Source organism: Bubalus bubalis, chromosome 2 (assembly GCF_019923935.1).
Source record: "Bubalus bubalis isolate 160015118507 breed Murrah chromosome 2, NDDB_SH_1, whole genome shotgun sequence".
Lineage (NCBI taxonomy): Eukaryota > Metazoa > Chordata > Mammalia > Artiodactyla > Bovidae > Bubalus > Bubalus bubalis.
Window position 1 is genome coordinate 161875835 of NC_059158.1, and position 22964 is coordinate 161898798.

The 22964-nt window shown below is 41.3% G+C and overlaps 1 protein-coding gene across 4 annotated transcripts in view; it reads right to left on the reverse strand.

Annotated features, from left to right (window-relative positions):
* Window positions 1–22964, reverse strand: part of EPHA4 (EPH receptor A4) — a 159642-nt gene that overhangs the window by 54419 nt on the left and 82259 nt on the right. For all 4 annotated transcript variants that reach the window (XM_006079637.4, XM_025278340.3, XM_025278341.3 and 1 more), the window contains one exon: window positions 16286–16624. In XM_006079637.4, the coding sequence (XP_006079699.1) occupies window positions 16286–16624 (339 nt within the window). The remainder of the gene's footprint in view (window positions 1–16285; window positions 16625–22964) is intronic.

Sequence of the window (22964 nt, forward strand, 5' to 3'; positions counted from 1 at the left end):
TGGGGTTTAGTACTACCTAAGGCGAGTGGCCGAGAGGAGATACCCCATGTCCAAGGTCAGGAGAGGTGGCTGTGAGGAGATATCCCACATCCAAGGTCACAGAAAACCCAGTTAGATGGTAGGCACTGAGAGAGGGCATCAGAGACAGACAGACTGAAACCACAATCACAGAAAACTAACCCTAATCACATGGACCACAGCCTTGTCTAACTCAATGAAACTATGAGCCATGCTGTGTAGGGCCAACCGAGACAGACGGGTCATGGTGGAGAGTTCTGACAAACTGTGGTCCACTGGAGAAGGGAAAGGCAAACCATTCCAGTATCCTTGCCTTGAGAACCCAATGAACAGTCTGCTGCTGCTGCTGCTAAGTTGCTTCAGTCGTGTCTGACTCTGTGCGACCCCAGAGGTGGCAGCCCACCAGGCTCCACCGTCCCTGGGATTCTCTAGGCAAGAACACTGGAGTGAGTTGCCATTTCCTTCTCCAATGCATCAAAGTGAAAAGTGAAAGTGAAGTTGCTCAGTCGTGTCCGACTCTTCACGACCCCATGGACTGCAGCCTACCAGGCTCCTCCGTTCATGGGATTTTCCAGGCAAGAGTACTGGAGTGGGTTGCCATTGCCTTCTCTAATGAACAGTATAAAAAGGCAAAAAGATAGGACATTGAATGATGAACTCCCCAGATCAGTAGGTGCCCAATATGCTACTGGAGATCAGTGAAGAAATAACTCCAGAAAGAATGAAGAGACAGGGCCAATGCAAAAACAACACCCAGTTGTGGATATGACTGGTGATAGAAGCAAGGTCTGATGCTGTAAAGAGCAATATGGCATAGGAACCTGGAATGTTATATCCATGAATCAAGGGAAATTGAAAGTCGTCAAACAGGAGATGGCAAGAGTGAACATTTTAAGAATCAGCGAACTAAAACAGATTGGAATGGGTGAATTTAACTCAGATGACCATTATATCTACTACTGTGGGCAAGAATCCCTTAGAAGAAATGGAGTAGCCATCATAGTCAACAAAAGAGTCCAAAATGCAGAACTTGGATGCAATCTCAAAAACGACCAGAATGATCTCTCTTGGTTTCCAAGGCAAACCATTCAATATCACAGTAATCCAAGTCTATGCCCCAACCAGTAAAACTGAAGAAGCTTAAGTTGAAAGGTTCTATGAAGACCTACAAGACCTTCTAGAACTTACACCCCAAAAAAGATGTGCTTTTCATTATAGGGGACGAGAATACAAAAGTAGGAAGTCAAGAAACATCTGGAATAACAGGCAAATTTGGCCTTGGAGTACAGAATGAAGCAGGGCAAAGGCTAATAGAGTTCTGCCAAGAGAACACACTGGTCATAGCAAACACCCTCTTCCAACAACACAAGAGAAGATTCTACACATGGATATCACCAAAATCAGATTTATTATATTCTTTGCAGCCAAAGATGAAGAAGCTCTATACAGTCAGCAAAAACAAGACCAGGAGCTGACTGTAGTTCAGATCATGAACTCCTTATTGCCAAATTCAGACTTAAATTGAAGAAAGTAGGGAAAACCACTAGACCATTCATGTATGACCTAAATCAAACCCTTTAGGATTATACAGTGGAAGTGAGAAATAGATTCCGGGGATTAGATCTGATAGACAGAGTGCCTGAAGAACTATGGACAGAGGTTTGTGACATTGTACAGGAGACAGGGTACAAGACCATCCCCAAGAAAAAGAAATGCAAAAAATGAAAACAGCTGTCTGAGGAGGCCTTACAAATAGCTGTGAAAAGAAGAAAAGCAAAAAGCAAAGGAGAAAAGGAAAGATATATTCATTTAAATGCAGAGTTCCAAAGAATAGCAAGGAGAGATAAGAAAGCCTTCCTCAGCGGTCAGTGCAAAGAAATAGAGGAAAACAACAGAATGGGAAAGACTAGAGATCTCTTCAAGAAAATTAAAGATACCAAGGGAACATTTCCTGCTAAGATGGGCTCAATAAAGGACAGAAATGGTATGGGCCTAACAGAAGCAGAAGATATTAAGAAGAGGTGGCAAGAATACACAAAAAATCTATACAAAAAAGATCTTCACAACCCAGATAATCATGACGGTGTGATCACTCATCTACAGCCAGACATCCTGGAATGTGAAGTTAAGTGGGCCTTAGGAAGCATCATTATGAACAAAGCTAGTACAGGTGATGGAATTCCAGTTGAGTTCTTTCAAAGCCTAAAAGATGATGCTGTGCAAGTGCTGCACTCAATATGCCAGCAAATTTGGAAAACTCAGCAGTGGCCACAGGACTGAAAAAGGTCAGTTTTCATTCCAATCCAAAAGAAAGGCAATGCCAAAGAATGCTCAAACTACTGCACAATTGCACTCATCTCACATGCTTGTAAAGTAATGCTCAAAATTCTGCAAGCCAGGCTTCAGCAATACTTGAACCATGAACTTCCAGAAATTCAAGCTGGTTTTAGAAAAGGCAGAGGAACCAGAGATCAAATTGCCAACATCCACTGGATCATCGAAAAAGCAAGAGAGTTCCAGAAAAACACCTATTTCTGCTTTATTGATTATGCCAAAGCTTTTGTGTGGATCACAATAAACTGTGGAAAATTCTGAAAGAGATGGGAATACCAGACCAGCTGACCTGCCTCTTGAGAAACCTGTATGCAGATCAGGAAGCAACAGTTAGAACTGGGCATGGAACAACAGACTGGTTCCAAATAGGAAAAGGAGTACATCAAGGCTGTATATTGTCACCCTGCTTATTTAACTCATATTCAGAGTACATCATGAGAAACGCTGGGCTGGATGAAGCACAAGCTGGAATCAAGATTGCTGGGAGAAATATCAAATACCTCAGATGTGCAGATGACACCACCCTTATGGCAGAAAGTGAAGAACTAAAGAGCCTCTTAATGAAAGTGAAAGAGGAGAGTGAACATTCAGAAAACTAAGATCATGGCATCTCGTCCCATCACTTCATGGGAAATAGATGGGGAAACAGTGGCAGACTTTATTTTTGGGGGCTCCAAATTCACTGCATATGGTGACTGCAGCCATGAAATCAAAAGATGCTTACTCCTTGGGAGGAAAGTTATGACCAACCTAGATAGCATATTAAAAAGCAGAGACATTAGTTTGCCAACAAAGATCCATCTAGTCAAGGCTATGGTTTTTTTCAGTAGTCATATATGGATGTGAGAGTTGGACTGTGAAGAAAGCTAAGCACTGAAGAATTGATGCTTTAGAACTGTGGTGTTGGAGAAGACTCTTGAGAGTCCCTTGGACTGCAAGGAGATCCAACCAGTCCATCCTAAAGGAGATCAGTCCTTGGTGTTCATCGGAAGGAATGATGCTGAAATTGAAACTCCAATAATTTGGCCACCTGATGCGAAGAACTGACTCATTTAAAAAGATCCTGATGTTGGGAAAGATTGAAGGTAGAAGGAGAAGGAGACAACAGAGGATGAGAGGGTTGAATGGCATCACCGGCTCAATGGACATGAGTTTGAGGAAACTCTGGGAATGGTGATGGACAAGGAGGCCTTGCGTGCTGCATTCCATGGAGTCACAAAGAGCCGGACACAACTGAGCAACTGAACTAAACTGAAGGAAGCCTACATTTTATTTATAGTGAAATCATTCTTATCCAGTTTCTTGATGGCTATGTAGACAAGCACAAAGAAGTGACTGGTAAGGGGAGAGTAGTGATACAGAGACTTTGGGTTAGATTACAGCCAGAACCATGTGAAAATGCTTCATATACAAATGGTCACTACATGCTGTGCTCTCAAAAAATGTAGCCATGACATGATATTCTTGCAGTCCTCATATTGGAAACTCTATCTCTTTTGGCCATTCTTTTCAAAGCTATGATAGAGGTTAAGAAAAGGAGCATAATTTATGAATAGGGATTTTAAGCTTGGGAATCGGCAACCATAAAATTATTTTTTTTTAATTTTGGGGTATCAGCCAGAAACCAAACTGCATGTTCCAGAGTTTAAACTCCTATAGGCATTATAAGACTGAGGCTGAGAACTGAGATGTAAGACTTTAAAATGTTATTAAGGCCAATGGACGTCTCCAACTGGATTTGTGCTTGAGAATCCAAGATGACTTTTGTAGTCATAAAGAATAACAAAGAATGTTATTAGGAAAGTTATAACTGTTTTAGGACCTGATTTTTTTTTTTTTTTTTCAGCTAGAAGGTTCACAGCATCTCATTGGGGCCTTTCTAACACAACTTGCTAAAGTGTAAATTTCAATATTACTAGCTCCACCCCAGAGTCAATCTATAAATACTGAAAAGGCCTCATTAGAACAACATCTCACCCAGAAATAGTCCCATGGTAGGGTCTCTAAGAAAGATATTGGAACAGGGTTCCAGTACACTAGGGGCTGTTTTGTGGATTTTATTTTATGTGTGTTCTAAAATCAGAAGGGAGAAAGAAAAGAGAAAGAGAGAGACAAGAAAGAGTGAAGGCCATCATTCAAAGAACCCACACAGTTAAGGTTATACCCTTGAAAAGTTAACAGTGAGATGCTTCCCATTTATCAAGCTCCCCAAACAATACATTTTTACATTATATCAAGATTCCTTAAATATATTACCAGTCTCTTAGAGTCACACCTTAATGGGTCGACTAACCAGCAATGATATATACAAGGAGCGCTGTGAGCACAGCTAACGTGTTTTAAAACCTATGACCGCTGTTCTGGTTACAAAACAACACTCAGTGTTCACAGGGCAAGATTCTGCTAGACTTGTACTTTTTGCTTTCAGTGAAAAACAAAACAATAAAAATCCTGATTACATACTGTAACGGCAATCCTATTCCTATCTTAAATGGGAAGAGATGTGATACCATTAGCAATAAGAACTCCCAAGTCTCCAAAAGCACCTTCCTAGAAAGTTTCCTAAAATCTTGCGCTCTAGAATCAGGATCAGTTTCATCAGGTTTCAGTTCAGACAAGGGCTCCACCAGCAACCCTTAGGATCACCTGCAACCTTCATATAAAAAAAAAAATAAAGTCTTTGATTATCTTAATGGAAGGAACATTCGATTAAGCTTTCAGCTCGTTGCATATTCAAAATCACAGGCCTGTTTATGTTTGCCCTGGCTTTGATAAAAGGACATGGAGGAAGCTGTGCTCTCATCCACCTTCACACTATTATGCTCAAAATACACACTTACTATGCTAAAAAAAAGGGGGAGGGTGGTTCAGGAGGCAGATTTATGGCTTGCAGTACGTTATCTAGACAACAGCAACTCTCCAGGGAGCCATTGTGAGCTTGCCCCTTTCAGTGTTTGCTCTAATGGATGGATGTTATCCAACCCTGTTACATACAGCGAACCTGTTGGAGACAGGTCCCTATTTAGCACCCACTGTAAAGTGGAAGCTACACATTTAAGTCTTGTCTGCACAAAAGTGGAAGCAGTGACAGATTTTATTTTCTTGGGCTCCAAAAATCAATGTGGACAGTGACCACAGCCATGAAATTAAAAGAAGTTTGTTCCTTGGAAGAAAAGCTATGACAAACTAGACAATGTATTAAGAAGCACAGACATCACTTTGCCAACAAAGGTCCATGTAGTCAAAACCATGGTTTTTTCGGTAGTCATGTACGGATTTGAGAGTTGGACTGTAAAGAAGAATTGATGCTTTTGAATTATGGTGCTGGAGGAGACTCTTGGGAGTCCCTTGGACCAAAAGGAGATCAAACCAGTCATTCCTAAAGGAAATCAACCTGAATATCCATGGGAAAGACCAATGCTGAAGTTGAAGCTTCAGTACTTTGGCCACCTGATGTGAAGAGCGGACTCATTGGAAAAGACCCTGATGCTGGGAAAGATTGAGGACAAAAGGACAAGGGGATGGCAGAGGATGAGATGGTTAGACAGCATCACCGACTCAATGCACATGAGTTTGAGCAAACTCCGGAAGATATGGAGGACAGAGGAGCTGCTGTCCATGAGGTGGTAAAGAGTCAGACACAAGTTAGCCACTGAACAACATGTGCACGTGACACGGACAAAAGGTCCCTAGATAAGAAACTTTTAAAAACACCAACTCCACAGCCTTCGTCAAAGAGTCTTTTTGACCAAACTGCCTAAGAAATTCATGTGCATAGATGGTCAGTAGGAAGATGCCAGGCAAAATGGAGTGGCCCACCCTTTCTCGTGTTCCCTCTCTTCCCTTCCCTTCCAAGGTGTGTGAGCTAGTCGCTGTCGTGTTCATCTTTTTGTAACCCCATGGACCATAGCCACCAGGCTCTTCTGTCCATGGGAATTTCCCAGACAAGAACACAGGAGTGGGTTGCCATGCCTTCCTCCAGGGGATCTTCGAAACCCAGGGACTGAACCCACGTCTCCACCTACATTGCAGGTGGATTCTTTACCAGCTGAGCTACCTGGGAAGCTATTCCAAGAATGATAGTAAATTCCTATCATTTTTCCCTATAAGATATCTTAGATAGATTTTGTTTTAGAAAGTAGTTCCTGTGTTTTGTCATAAAGCACCTAAAGCACAGGAGAGCCACCATAGAGCTCCTCGAGCATAGGAAGACCAATGTATCAGAATAGAGAAAGAAGGAATTTAATGTCAGAGCTGTTTCTTCAGCTATGAATCTATATTGGCAGCCATTCTATTGAATGTTCAGAGATTCCAGCACTCTGGGTACTAACCTCCACATGTGGGACCACATCTTTAGTGACGTTTCCCAATGAAAGCCATGGTTTCATGAGACAAATGATATCTGGGATCAACTCTCTTTTCCTGTCACTGCAGTTTTGCGGCAACCTATGGAAATGTTTGGGGCTTCCAAGGTAGCATTAGTAGTAAAGTACCTGCCTGCCAATGTAGAAGATGTAGGAGACGCAAATTTGATCCCTGGGTCGGGAAGATCCCCTAGAGGAGGGCATGGTAACCCACTCCAGTATTCTTGCCTGGAGAATGCCCATGGACAGAGGAACCTGGCGGGCTACAGCTCATAGGTTCACAGAAAGTTGGACACGACGAAATCAACTTAGCATGCATGCACGGAAACATTTTGTTTTTTAGGCTCAAGTTAAGGAGGAAAACAAATGTTTGTTGGTGTGTGTGCACACGTGTGTGTGCACATATGCACCTGTGTATGTGTTGGGGGTGAGAAAAGTAGGCAGTGGGAGAAGATCCATTAAAAAGAAGAGAGGGATTTTTAAGACTTATAGCAATAGCTAGGTAAGGCTTGCCTATCTCGACAGATTAAAGTATAAAGAAAAAAACAAAACCCTCATCAATCTAACTGAAGACAACACACAAAATGCCCTCTTACTGTATACCAGCCTGAAAACAGCACAGGGACCCTGAGTTTCAGAGAAGGCTCTGTACAGTGGGGTGACAGAGACAGGTGTTTTAATTAGTCCCTGCAGATTTAAGATGTCTCCATGCAGGATTAGTTCTGCAGCACAGCTCTTGGTTTTCCCGATGTTTAAAGGAAAAAAAAAAAACACAACTCTTTAAAGACATCAGTATGGGGTTAATGGTAGCCTTGATAAAAGTTTCTCTGGATCTCTTTATAGATGCTTAATTGCAAGCTGGACGCTAGAGAGTCTCTTCTGGCTCCTCTGAGGAGACATTCATTCAGCCAGTGGGAGTCGCAACTAGATAATTTAGAAGCCCGTCCAAAACCTTTGCTCGCCCTGTGCTGTGTATGTCTCATCTCAGTAGGGTGCTTATTTCCAAATCTCTTGACGGTTTCTCCATAGGGTGTAAAAGTTGGCAGTACTGCCCGAAGCAACAAGCATACAGCACTGAAGAATGAAAAACCCATCAGCATTAAGGCTGTCGAGTGTTTAGTGAATGCTGGGGAAAGGATTTTCATTCTCACAAATGAACACGTGTGTATGCTTAGGTAGGACAGGAGAAAAAAAAAATCAGGAAAAATAATGTTCTCGGTTCTGGATGCATAAATATAACTTTTATTTTCTTAGAGTGAAATATTCATCTCTTTAAAAATACAACCCAATTTTTACTTATATGCAGTAATTACCTCTCAACTCTATAGACATACTGTTTGTGCTGTTCAGTCAACCTTGAAGCTGGATAATTTAGGAGGTTCCTTTGGAAGGCTTCTATTTTTTTCTCCTCACCAGGACTTGTGACTTCCACCTTGAATACAAATTCATGGACTCTCGTGCCACATGCAAGAAGCTGTAACATTGTCTACCCTATTAGTTTATTTTATTCTTCATTATGATCATAATTAGTGAGCTTGCTTGTGGCAACAATATTCCACAGACATGAAATTATTTTATGTGTAAAGTTAGAATCAAGAGATTGTTCCTTTAAAAAAAAAAAAAAAACTGTATTGCATGTTTTAAATATGTACATTTCCTAGGCATTACGAACTAAACCAGAAGCCCTTGGTTGGATCAGAAATGTTAATGAGAAAACCACAGCCAGGCTTCTCTGAAGGCCGTTGTGTGCTTGTTTAGGGCTACAATGACCCTGGTACAGAAAGGACTCCCCAACCAGCTTCCACCTTAGAGGTCCTATGGATTGCATACCAACCACTGAGGATGTATAGCCAATTTTTCAGCAAAAGTTCTCAATAAAATTGATTTATAATTTGTTTGAAAAATTTTGAAATGTGCCTTTAAGGAAGATTTCTGACTTATAGATTTCACTAGTTTCATCAAGTGATTTTTTCCTTTACATTTCTTAGGAGTAAGAAAAAGAAAAAACATCATTGACTTGAGATCAAAGACAAACAAGACATCATCTCAGTGAGGGAGCAACCTTAAAAAGCAGCAAAGAGGATTATTTTTTCAAAATGCTGCCAGCATCTAGAAACCATACCACAGAGCTAAGAGAACCAGAGAACCAGAGAACCAGAACACTGCCTTCTCAGAATAGTCCACCACGTGCCACGTTCCATATTTAAACCTGAGTGTCAGTGGGGAAAGATTTGTGTCACAAGAAAGCAAAGGCCTGTTTGAAATCCTAATTGTTCTTGTGAAATCTTGTTCATAGAGTCAAAACCTCTAGAAAAGAGGTTGTCCTGTTAAATATCATAGTTGTTCCAAATGTGAGATGAACCTAAATGTTAATCCACCTCATCCTTTGCCAGAATAGTTTCTGACAAATGACACCAGTATTTCAGTGTCTCTCACTGGTCCTTTTCAACTACAGTAGAGGGGTAGCGATTTGAAGTAAAATTTCCAAATAATGATTTTAAACTTCTTTTAAGGCAATATTAATTGGATATCTGCTAGAAGCTGGGCATGTGATTTCACATTTAGTCTTCACCATAAACGTGAGGATGAAACAAGATGATATGATGTGGATAATGGTTAAGAATGTGGATCCTGGGATTTCCCTGGTGGTCTAGTGGTTAAGAATCTGCCTTTGTTTGGGATAAATATATATACACTGTTATATTTAAAGTGGATAACCAACAAGGTCCTACTGTACAGCACATGGAACTCTGCTCAATGTTATGTGGCAGGCTGGATGGGAGTGGAGTTTGGGGGAGAATGGATACATGTATGGACTTCCCAGGTGAGGCTAGTAGTAAAGAACCTGTATGCCAATGCAGGTTAGAAGAAAGAAATGCAGGAGGGCATGGCAACCCACTCCAGTATTCTTGCCTGGAGAGTCCCATGGACAGAGGAGCCTGGCAGGCTACAGTCCATAGGGTTGCACAGTCAGACATGACGGAAGGGACTTTGCGCCAATGCACATGCAGATACATGTATATGTGTCTGTATGGCTGAACCCCTTTTCTGTTCACCTGAAACTATCACAACATTGTTAATGGGCTATACCCCAATACAAAATAAAAAGTTAAAAAAAAAAAAAAAGAATCTTCCCTCCAGTGCAGAGAACCTAGGTTCAATCCCTGGTGAGGGAATTAAGATCCCACATGCCATGGGGCAAGTAAGTGTGCTCACCACAGCTAGAGAAAGCCCATATGCCACAATGAAAACCCAGCACAGCCAAAAAAAAAAGTAAAAAATAGAATATTTACTCTAAGAGTCAGTTACTTTCCAATGCAAGGATTGGCTCTGGCCAACTGCTTGACATTGTAAAATAAGTCCTTGGGGGGACAGAGCCACACCCATTCATTTACATATCGTTTGTGGCTGCTTTTGCTTTACAATGCAGGGTTGTATACTTGCAATGTCCTATCCTCTCGATTTCGTCCTCCGGAGCAGGGATCAACAGACTTTTTCTGGAAAGATCTAGATGGCAAATATGTCCACAGGCATCTCTGCCAAGGGAACCGCACTCTGTTGTGGTTCTGGAAAAGCAGCCTTAGGCAGCACACACACAAGGGAGTGGACCTTTGTTTCAACAAAATTTCTTTATGGACACTGACATTTGAATGTTACATAGTTTCCAAATTTCATAAAACATTATTAGTAGTATTTATTATTCTCCGCCCTTCAGAAATAAAAGAAAGGAAAAAAAAAGATTCTTAAGGGGTTTCAAAGTGGGGGAATCAAGATTTGGGCTCTGGTTTGCCAAACCCTGCTCTGGAGCACTAACTCCAGGAGATAATGAAGGACAGGGAAGCCTGGTGTGTAGCAGTTCATGCAGTCACAGAGTGGGACATGACTCAGCAACTGAACAACAGCTATTCCCACAATCACCAGGACTGTGTTTTCTGCTTGTTAATTTGATCTTAAACCACATATGAGGCCCACCCAGAACTGTCCCTCACCCCGAACAATAGGCCAGAACCACTCCAGTACGACACACTTCATCACCTTACCTATTAAGCCAAACCGGACTTTCTGAAATCTCTACTTTCTTCCTGTTTGTTTGCATGTCTAGGCATACTTGCACAAGAGCCCCTTTACCAGACAACTGCATGCATCTAAGAGGCAGGATTTTACATGCTGAAATTAAGAAGGCGTGCAAGGGCTCTTTCCAAAGCCCTTCTTCATTTGATATGCATAATTCTGTAGATTCTTCCCCTGAAATCACACCAAAATTGTCTAGGCTTCAGACCCCACAAAACCTGTTCCACTCCACCACGCCTGCAGCACACTGCCTCACACAGTTGCTCTAAGATGCTTCCCTTTCTTCCACCATCTCCTTAAAGCTGTCCTCTCACTATCTGTAAGACAGGTAGCAATTATACCCAGTGGGGATGAGAATTCCCACTGCTCCCCATTATCTCACTCAAATAACATAATATGTCTAATTAAAAGACGGCCAAGAAATAGAATGGGAACAGAGCAGTTGAGTAATAAGAGACAGTATGCCTCTCGTAGCTGGTTATTTTCTTTTCTCTACTCATTATTTTGGTTTTATTAACTTTATCACTACTTGACAAAAGAGGGTTCACTGGTTGTTTTTACTGTAAATAAATGTGTTAATCAACAGATGGGTGCTGAATATCTGTGCTGTGCACTCATATGCGTGCCGTGTACTGGCATTACAATGAGGTTCCTGCCACTTTATCATCGATGTGGTATTTTCTCACAGTTTTCGTAACAGTCCATCCTAGAGAACAAGGCCAGTCTGACAAGCAGCACCAATTCATCTGACGGCGAAGCCCCTAGGATTCTCTACAGGAGGTCCCCGAAGGGCCTTTTATAACGGTCTATCCTCTGACAACAGCGCTGAGAGCCCTGCATTCCCAGCACAGAGTGATGGAACCCAGCAAAGACAGGTCGGCGATGGAATGCTGAAAGGTAGACCTTGCTATGAAGTCATGAAATCTGTTTCTCAAATATACCACTAGACCAGAGTTTCTCAGTCTTGGCACCATGGACTGTTCAGACCAGATAATTCTTTGTTGGGGGGAGGGCGGTATCCTTTGCATTATAGGATGTTTAGTAGCATCCCTGGACTTCATGTGGTAGATGCAATAGCTCTCTCCCTCCTCCTAGCTTTGACAACTGAAAAACGTCTCCTGACATTGCCAAACGTCTGGGGGAGGGACGTGGAACACCGATACCTGCGGCACAGACAGCCTGGAAGGACTGAGGAGAGGCAAGATTGAGATGCATTCTGACAATTCAGCTGAAGCACTTTTGGAATGCTTTCCCTCTCTTGGAATGACCTTAAGAGCCAGTTTCGAAACATTATAGGGAAACTAAACTTTCTTCAAGCCCATTGCTTATGGCTACAATTTTTGGAATCACAGAATTTTAGAATTAGAAAGGATCTTAGAGATTAGCTAGGTTCAAATGATTATGCAATCTACTGAGTATCGGAATTCATCCAAATCCAGTGTTGAGAGATGTTTTGTCACCAGGACAGGACAGTTGCACCTTAGAGAGGTTATCAGATCTATTTCCTTGTAAAGCGTGTCTAGAATAGCAGCATATGCAAAGTACAAGTCAAAAGTACAGGTGTCCTGGATACACTGTGGGGTTAGTAGAGAATATGAGCCACAGAGCTTCACCAGAACTTAAACAAAACAGCCCAGAGCATAGTCCAGCCCCAGAGCTGGGGGACTGGTGGGGGTTTAAGGGATGCAGAGTGGAAACTGGTTTGGTGGTAATATTCAGGTCTACTGCTGGCTGCCATCAAGGAATTTTTAGCAAAAACATCCACATTTTTGTTGCTTGGTCAGGAAAACCTTGTTTCATTTATACAGCATTTCTCTCTCCTAGGGACACATTCTGTATTCATCTCCCTGAGATGGTCCACTTAAGTAAAAGTAAACTGAAGGAAAGTCATCTAGAAAACAAATCACCCGGCAGTCAGCCTATACATTTTTCATAAGCATCAAAACCATCTCTTCCTAAACAAAAGACGGAACAGTTACCAGAGGATGCAAGATGCAGGAAGGAAAACAGGAGTTTTCAAGGGAAATCTCATTTTGTTCCTTTTGGACTGCAATGGAGTGTAGGGAGAATGTCCATTTTCCTTGTGTGATCTTTACCTACAGGACCACTTCAGCGGCAGCCACATTCCCGCTCCTCTTCCCAACCTTCCTTTATCTTCTTGGCATGAGGCAGGGGGTGGGGTAACGGAGGAAGAGAATTTGGGAGCAGTCTTATGTCCTCAGGTCAACCCTTGCTGCTGTCTGATCTGCCTCCTGGGAGAGCATCCATTTGGGTGACCTGAGCAGAGCAGGCTTTGTCCTGGCAGGGAGCCGGCAGTCAGCCAGCTGGGCTACCCTGTCCCTGGGTGACACAGGGTAAGTGTCACCAGAGTCAGTCCTTTTGGCCACAGATACAAAGCTCACATCCTTTCATCAGCTCATCAGCAATAAAGCTGGCACTTTTGAGTTCCCTTTGCCTTGTCCTGCCTTTTATTTCAATTGGGTTTGAACTCAGGAGCGGAGGAAAAGGGTGCTATTAGCCCCTTAAGACACCAACTGTAAGACTTGGGGTTAGGATGCCTTAAAATAACCACATGAGAACACCGATCCATTCACACTCTATATCCCAGCTACTTTCACAACTACACCACATTCTCAACTACAAGATCAAAGCCCAATTAGACTGCCATCTCTATGCTCAGATACTCAGAATCTGGTCTCACAAAAGGCACTAGTTATCTATTAATTTTAAAGAAAGCAACTTCTTCCTTTTGGGAGCACGATTCTCCCTGGGTTCAAGCACTGACTCTGCCACGACCTTAGGTGAATCTCACCTTCACAGTGCTGTTCAACTGAGACGGTCTCAGTGATGGTGATGATAAAACCAGGAATTCTAGGTTTTATGTTTGTTTCTAAATATGTTACCAGTGAGAGAAAGAACCCTGTGAAAACAGGACAAAAATTGCAGAATCCATGAAACTAGGTGGACTCTAGGTGGTTAAAGCTAACATGCATTTATTCTATGTATTCCTTATAGAGTGAGACATCACTGCCTATAGAGGTCCCTAAGGAATTTAATTTAATGAAATGATCAGAATGACAGCAATTAGAATATAATTGTGAGTAAGTAAATATGCATAGGGGAACTTTGATAGAGTTTATGGCTGCTACATTCACCCGGAATTTTTAACCTACATTATTAATTTGCACTACTATGAAGAAAGGGTTTGTTAATCAAAAATAAACCATCCCCATGATTCTGAATTAGTAAACGCCAGATTGCAGCAGCGTAATGAGGCAATGCTGTGCACTCAGACAACTCTCTGCTAAGTGGAAGCTCTCTGGCCGGCCACATAGGAGGTCTCCTTAATGAAAAATTTCTTTTTAATTTTGAACCTCTTCCCACCATTACCCTTCAAGAAAATTAAAATAAGGAGCTAGAATTTTGTCTTATTCAGCAAACCTTCTGGCAGGACGGCTTGCCGTGGCAGAGAAAATCTCTTTGTGTCAGAGGAATTCCCTGTTCACCTCTTTCTGAGATCTACATTTTTAATAAAACTTTGAGTTTGTTTCCTTCCCTCGCATAACATTTCTGCACATTTTCTTCTTTTGGAGGATTTTTGGCTGGTTTTCCTTCTGTGCTCTGTGCCTCCTGGCTTGGTAGGGGTTGACATAATCCCTTGGCTTGAATCCTTAGGTACACAGACAGAGAAGTCTCCCCACAAAATCTATGGGAGCCAAGCCTGTCCTCAGCACATCTCCCAAAGGCTACCCTCCACCAAACAGAATGATTTCACCTTGTACAGCTGAGGCTTCAAAAGGTTCCTTCCTAGTATTAATCCCGTTAAGAACACAGAGTCGAGATGTACTGGTGGGAAGCCGGAAAGGTATGAGGGGGGCAGAACATACTGACTGAATCATAAACCAGATTCTCCAGGGGTTCGCAGACCACCTTCCAGGCTCCCTGGAACACAGACATTAGACATCCTAGGTTTCTGAGGGTCTATGGGCAATGTTTCCATTGCCTTCTTCCAAAAGACAACTAACAAAAGGCTGCCATTCGGAGTCCTTATGACGCTATCAAAACCTCCTAAATCATACTACCCATTGTAAAGAAATAAAACTGGTGACTATACAGTGTTCACATCCTGAAAGTGCAGAAATAAAAGGCAAACACATAACCAGAGGACCTGTTCACACCACATATATTAAAAGACTGGTCACATCTGTGTAACCGAAACTGCCTTCCGGGAAGGTCTGCCATTTCAGAGCCAGTTCAAAATCCCGCTCCCCACTTCCCGCCCCATTCTTAACTTTTTATTTATTCTAGAGAGTTCAGGGGAAAGTGAGAAAACAATGGCTTGATATTGGAATACTGGAATAGTTCTCACTATAGAATCAATTAGTACAGATATATTTTACTTAACTATTGAGTGCACTTATTGAAACATTCATTTTAGAGAGAAGTAGAGCAAGAGGCAATAGGGTTCTTAGCAATTTATAATCCTTTCCCAGTGAAGTGTGTTGTTCTTAATAGCTTCATAAAAGGATAAACCACTGTCCTCTCTTCCTCCACCCCTTTAAATCCCCAAAAACAAATAACAGGGAGCCGGCGATGTGAAACATGTGGTAGAAATCCAGAATGGAAAATTAGTATGAGAACGTATGGAGACTGCTTTGGGGGAAGAATGGGAGTAAGTGGGTCAGGGGCAGAGCCTAGAAATCTAGATTCTCATTCACACTTCGGAAAATCTGATATTCAAGACTGGATAACAGTTCTGAAATGAACTCAGCAGAAACACTCCAGGAACAGAATCTATTTTCTAGTCATCTGCATTAGAAGAGAAAGTGTGCAGGAAATGAGGCAAATTAACTCTCCTCTCCCACCTGTCCAGTGTGAATGTAACTATGAAAGCGGCTCCAAAAGTAGGATGTGTTTGAAGGAAAATTTTGTCAACCACACAGATCAAGCTCCCCATTAAACCATTCATTGTTCACAGGCTTATAGGGTAATTCTAACAAAGACCTATGTCAATATTTAAAAAAAAAAATCAAAACTACAGCTGCTAATGTTTTTGTTGGAAAATACAAGTGTAGCGCTCTGAGTTGCTAAAAATCAATTTTGTATTCCTAAATAATCTGTAAATGCACTAATATCCAACCATGACCTTGTGATTAAAAAGGCCCAAGACACATCCCTTACATGAGAAGTCCAGCATAGAGTGACCCAATTCACCGTCTTGACCCAATTCATCTGTTTTCAACCAGTGTCCTAGACTTCATGTAATCTCCACCACCTAGTACAATGCATGCTATACAGTTGGTACCCAAAAAAATATCTGCTGAATGAATAAACATCCTTCTAAGTATTGTTTGTATTATAACACAACTCACACATTTACGATTAGATCCCTGTAGTTCTTCTTCAAGGGCAGAACTTAAACAACAAGCACAGATATCAACATAAGCTCTTTCTCTGTACACATTTAGATCCTACAATAAAGTGGATGTGATTCCTACCTGCTTGGTTGGTGGTCACAGTGACGGACACGGATTGGTCTGGGCTAGGGTTATACTTGGACACACCATTCACTGCCCAGATTTCAAACGTGTAGTTGGTATGAGCCAGGAGGTCAGTGATGGAGACCTTGGTGGTCTTCAGGCCGTTCTGCTGTGGGGTGTAGTGGACCCCACTTCCACATGGTCGGCACTTGCTGGAGTCACCTGCTCCACACTTCTTGCACACGACATTGTAGGAAATGTCCTGGCGGCCACCCGTGTTCTGAGGACTGCTCCATTCCAGGTTCACAGAAGTCTCATTGACATTTGAAATCAAGTTGAGAGGAGCAGATGGTGGGCCTGGAGGAAAAAAAAAAACAACCAAAACATACTATCAAACCAAGAACTAAAATGAGCCTTTTGGAATCTCTCAGAACTTATATTCTTTTCTGCAGCTATAAGAAATAAGATGGGCCCATTTAGCAAAGAAAGCCAAAAGCAAATTAAGCCAGCAAAAATCATTTAAAAGAGCAATATGACAGAAGGCTGTCTACGTGAGTGTCATTCTCTTTTCTGTACAAACAAACGCAGCACTGACCAGAGATGTGAAGTAACTCTATATCAAATAGGCTCCAAACGGCTTTCTCTATGAAGTGACCTGGCTATTTTTCTCATAACTTGTCTAGCCTTCCTTACTCTTATCATTTGAAAGATGTGTATACAACTGTGTTTCTAGTTCCCAGGGCTGTTGTAGGACTCTGGTAAACTACTAGTTATATACCATTTTTGAAGATAAATGATGATTCCTAAGTACAGTGTGTTATCAACATGGAATAAAATTAACTAAATGGCATAGATATCCCTCTTCCGTCCTACACGGCAGTTGAGAGTTAAGCTATTTGTGGGTAATTAGTAGGAACTGGTTTAGCCTGGCTGCAGAGAAGTCAAAGGTACAGTTGCTGAGAAATTGCAACTCCATGGCAGGATTGTGCAAAGGTGCCCAAATCTCCACGGCCTGATCTTCAGCTGACCAGGGCTACACCAGGCCCTTCTCATTTCTACTGACATCAAAGGTTTCCAAAATATATCTGGTGGTCATGATTCTTTTGAAACAGAACTGATTGCAAACAACATAGTACTTAGTTTAAAAATAGTAACAATAAATAAGAGCACAGAACCCTCTCGATTCTTCCTGTAGATTAGTCTCTAGGCCATTGTTATGAAACAAGCTGCCTTCAGGGAGAAGAATCAGGATGGGAGAGAAAAGAGGGGATTTTCCTGATCTGACCTGATTCTAAAGGTCTAAAAGATGCCTGCCACACTCTAATGAAAAATATTGATTCACTGCAACAACTGGGAAGTTCTCTTTTTGCTTCCCTCTTTCCCATTTTGGTCTTCAAAGAGCTGAAGTAAGTATCAATGAAAAATTGAGACTTCTTGCTTATTGTTTCTATTCTACTGCTAATTTACTTGTAATCATTGCTTTCAGGGAAATCTGTCCTTGTTACTCAGAAAAAGAAAGTTAAAAGGAAGTAACTGGCAGGCTTCCTTATCTAGTCAATCATAATGGAATATACTGTCCCAGACTAGCCATTGCCAGAGAATTGGAAGAGGTAACTTTATGAAGGAGGAGTCATACCCAGTATTACTCAGTTCACAGTCACAAATGGCTAAAGGATTTTGGTAGTAATATTAAACAAAGGTAATTCATCTCCTTTTCTTCTCATACAACTTAATTGAAGACTGTAACAGGGTAGGCAGGACCTCCCAGTTTCCCTTGGAGACTAATTACTGACAACCTCTCTCTCTCAGTGTTAAGACTTGATTCCCATCCTAAGAACCTTAAAGGAAAAACAGTGCTGTAAAATTCGTTAAAGGACAAGACTGCCCCCACAAAAGTCCTCAGAAAAAAATGCACAGATTTCTTTCTCATTTAGATTTTAAATTTATCCCTTTGGTCCTTAGTAGAGTGAGTATTAATGTTTTGTTTTATTTTTTAATAACATGATTAGAGCTATTTGAAATAAAAGACACTTAGGGCCAGATAAGATGTTAAAGATCATTTGGCTAAATAGTTTCATTTTATAGATGAGGAAATTGAGAGCCAGAAAGTGGAGCTGATAATACTGAAAGTTCGTGCAATCTAATTAGTAACAGAGTTGGACTAAAATCCCAAAGTACTAACTCCCACACAGTGGGGTTATTTCCACATTAAGGATAAAATAACAAAATCAGGAGCTTCCACCAAAGTTTGAAAGGCAAAGACAGGAAAAAGGACCAAGTATCTTCAATTTTGTTCAAATTCTGAGATGTTTCTTGCCATCTGCTAGTCTGCTGCTAAAGTTGACCACAGCTTGGTTCATAAAATGGGTCAAGCCACTGGTTCTTATTTTGCTGTGACTTTCAGGGTTAAACAAGAGTGACTCTTAAATCCATTAACCTCCTTGACAAGGTTCCTAGTCCACTTTCACATGGGAAAATGTGACACAATGAATCAAGCACTGCAGAAGCAAAAAGTCAGTAATTAGTATGTAGGACGGGACATGGCAGTGTCTAAACAGAGAAGAAATGGAGCAGAAAACTAAATGGTCACAGGACTCAGAGATATAACACTGCCACGTGAAAGAAAAAAAACAAAGATGCTGCAGGGTTTCAACATGGAGGGCTGGCATGAAAGCAAGACACAGTCCAGAACAGCCTTCTTCCTTTGGGCAGTGATTCTTAAAGAATCTACCCTGGAGCAGGTGCTCAAAGGAAGACAGAGAACTAGTAAGCAAGCTCAGAAGTTCAACGCTGCCTCCATGAATGGTTTGGTAAGTTTGTACTGCATTTATTTCATGTTTTGTTGCCATAAGGAGTGGTGGCACCATGGTGGCATAGTAGCAGTTTGAAAATTGGACTGTAACTGCAGATTTAAGGTGGGGGTAATGAAATAAAAGAAATGTGCACCCAATATGATTGTTGGCCTACATAAGCTTGGGAAAAGACACCTGGAAAAGGATTTTATAAATTAAAAAAATTATGGTATTGTATTGTATCTGTGTTTTCACTTTTTTTGAAAATTCTTGCCAACTAAAAGATGGGAAATACATCATGTGTGTTTTCATATATAAGGAAAGATCATCTCTTCCTCAGAAAGGAAGGCACGTTATTCTCAAGAAAATGAGAAAAAAGCATGGACTTTAATACAGCCAAAAGTCAATCTGGATCAAACAGTCATCCTTAGCAGCATCTTAAAATAATTATCTATAGAGATGACTAAAGAGTAAAAAATAGGCATCCTTAGCAACATGAAGAGTTCTTTCAATAAACACAAGGCATCCAGAAGGGAAAACACTTACATTTTTACATAGTTAAAGTTTACATTATTTTGTCTTTTTTTTTTCTATAAGTACTAAAACCGAGCAGGAACTATGGACTGATCCCTGTGGCCCCTGCATGCAGTTTATAGGAAAGTTTTAGCCAGCCTCCTGGGCCTTCCTCAAGTTCCAAAGAGCAAATCTAATCAGAGAAGAGAGAACGCACAGAAACAATGGAAAACAGTCAAGCAAGAGAAAATAGTAATCATTTGGCCTTAAAAAAAAGTCAAGGACATTTAGTTCCTCCTCAGTTCAGTTTAGTCACTCAGTCGTGTCCGAGTCTTTGCGACCCCATGGACTGCATCACACCAGGCCTCCCTGTTCATCACCAACTTCCAGAATTTACTCAAACTCATGTCCACTGAGCCAGTGATGCCATTCAACCATCTCATCTTCTGTCATCCCCTTTTCCTCCCACCTTCAATCTTTCCCTGTATCATCATCTTTTCAAATGAGTCAGTTCTTTGCATCAGAGGGCCAAAGTATTGGAGTTTCAGCTTCAGCATCAGTCCTTCCAATGAATATTCAGGGATGATTTCCTTTAGGATGGACTGGTTTGATCTCCTTGCAGTCCAAGGGACTCTCAAGAGTCTTCTCCAACACCACAGTTCAAAAGCATCAATTCTTCGGCACTCAGCTTTCCTTATGGTATGACTCTCACATGTCACATGATGTGATGGCTCATGAAAAAAGCCATAATGGAAAAGCCATAGCTTTGACAGGATGGACCTTTGTTGGCAAAGTAATGTCTCTGCTTTTTAATATGCTGTCTAGGTTGGTCATAACTTTCCTTCCAAGAAGCAAGTGTCTTTTAATTTCATGGCTGCAGTCACCATCTGCAGTGATTTTGGAGCTCAGAAAAATAAAGTCTGTCATTTTTTCCCCATCTATTTGTGATGAAGTGATGGAATCAGATGCCATGGTCTTAGTTTTCTGAATGTTGAGTTTTAAGCCAACTTTTTCACTGTCCTCTTTCACTTCCATCAAGAGGCTCTTCAGTTCTTCTTCACTTTCTACCATAAGGGTGATGTCATCTGCATATCTGAGGTTATTGATATTTCTCCTGGCAATCTTGATTCCAGCTTGTGCTTCTTCCAGCCCAGTGTTTCTCATGATGTACTCTGCATAGAAGTTAAATAAGCAGGGTGACAATATACCTTGACATAGTCCTTTTCCTATTTGGAACCAGTCTGTTGTTCCATGTCCAGTTCTAATTGTTGTTTCCTGACCTCCACACAGATTTCTCACGAGTCAGATCAGGTGGTCTGGTACTCAAATCTTTTGAAGAATTTTCCACAGTTTGTTGCGATCCACACAGTCAAAGGCTTTGGCATAGTCAATAAAGCAGAAATAGATGTTTGTTGGAACATCTCTTGCTTTTTTCGATGATCCAGTGGATGTTGGCAATTTGATCTCTGGTTCCTCTGCCTTTTCTAAATCCAGCATGAACATCTGGAAGTTCACAGATCACGTACTGATGAAGCCTGGCTGGGAGAATTTTGAGCATTACTTTGCTAGTGTGTGAAAGTGGAAGTGAAGTCGCTCAGTTGTGTCCAACTCTTTGCAATCCCATGGACTGTAGCCTACCAAGCTCCTCCATCCATGGGATTTTCCAGGCAAGAGTACTGGAGTGGGTTGCCATTTCCTTCTTCAGGGGATATTCCCGATCCAGGGATTGAACCCAGGTCTTCCACAGTGTATGCAGATGCTTTTACTGTCTAAGCCACCAATAATGGGCACTAGTTTGTGAGATATGTACAATTGTGCGGTAGTTTGAGCATTCTTTGGCATTGCCTTTCTTTGGGATTGGAATGAAAACTGACCTTTTCCAATTCTGTGGCCACTGATGAGTTTTCCAAATTTGCTGGAATATTGAGTGCAGCACTTTCATAGCATCATCCTTTAGGATCTGAAATAGCTCAACTGGAATTCCATCACCTCTACTAGCTTTGTTCGTAGTGATGCTTCCTAAGGCCCGCTTGACTTCACATTCCAGGATGTCTGGCTCTGGGTGAGTGATCACACCACTGTGATTATCTGGGTTGTGAAGATCTTTTCTGTATAGTTCTTCTGTGTATTCTTGCCACCTCTTCTTAATATCTTCTGTTTCTGTTAGGTCCATACCATTTCTGTCCTTTATTGTGCCCATCTTTTCATGAAATGTTCCCTTGGTATCTCTAATTTTCTTGAAGAGATCTCTAGTCTTTCCCATTCTATTGATTTCCTCTATGTCTTTGGATTGATCACTGGGGAAGGCTTACTTATCTCTCTTTGCTATTCTTTGGAACTTTGCATTCACACTGGTATATCTTTCCTTTTCTCCTTTGCCTTTTGCTTCTATTCTTTTCACAGCTATTTGTAAGGCCTTCTCAGACAACCATTGTGCCTTTTTGCATTTCTTTTTCTTGGGGATGGTCTTGATCCCTGCCTCCTGTACAATATCACAAACCTTAGTCCATAGTTCTAAAGGCACTCTATCAGATCTAATCCCTGGAATCTATTTCTCACTTCTACTGTATAATCGTAACAGATTTTGATTTAGGTCATACATGAATGGTCTAGTGGCTGTCCCTACTTTCTTCATTTTAAGTCTGAATTTGCCAATAAGGAGCTCATGATCTGAGCCACAGTCAGTTCCCAGTCTTGTTTTTGCTGACTGTATAGAGCTTCTCCATCTTTGGCTGCAAAGAATATAATCAATCTGATTTTGGTATTGACCATCTGGTGATGTCCATGTGTAAAGTCTTCTCTTATGTTGTTGGAAGAGGGTGTTTGCTATGACCAGTGTGTTCTCTTGGCAGAACTCTATTAGCCTTTGCCCTGCTTCATTTTGTACTCCAACGCCAAATTTGCCTATTACTCCAAGTGTTTCTTGACTTCCTACTTGTGCATTCTAGTCCCCTATAATGAAAAGGACATTTTTTTTTTTTTTTGGTGTTAGTTCTAAAAGGTCTTGTAGGTCTTCATAGAACCGTTCAACTTCAGCTTCTTCAGTGTTACTGGATAGGGCATAGACTTGGATTACTATGATATTGAATGGTTTATCTTGGAAACAGATCATTCTGTTGTTTTTGAGATTGCATCCAAGTACTGCACTTCAGACTCTTTTGTTGACTATAATGGCTACTCCATTTCTTCTAAGGGATTCTTGCCCATAGTAGATATAATGGTCATCTGAATTAAATTCATCTATTCCAGTCCATTTTAGTTCACTGATTCCTAAAATGTCAATGTTCACTCTTACCATCTCCTGTTTGACCACTTCAATCTCCCTTGATTTATGGACCTAACACTCCAGGTTCCTATGCAGTATTGCTCTTTATAACATTGGACTTTACTTC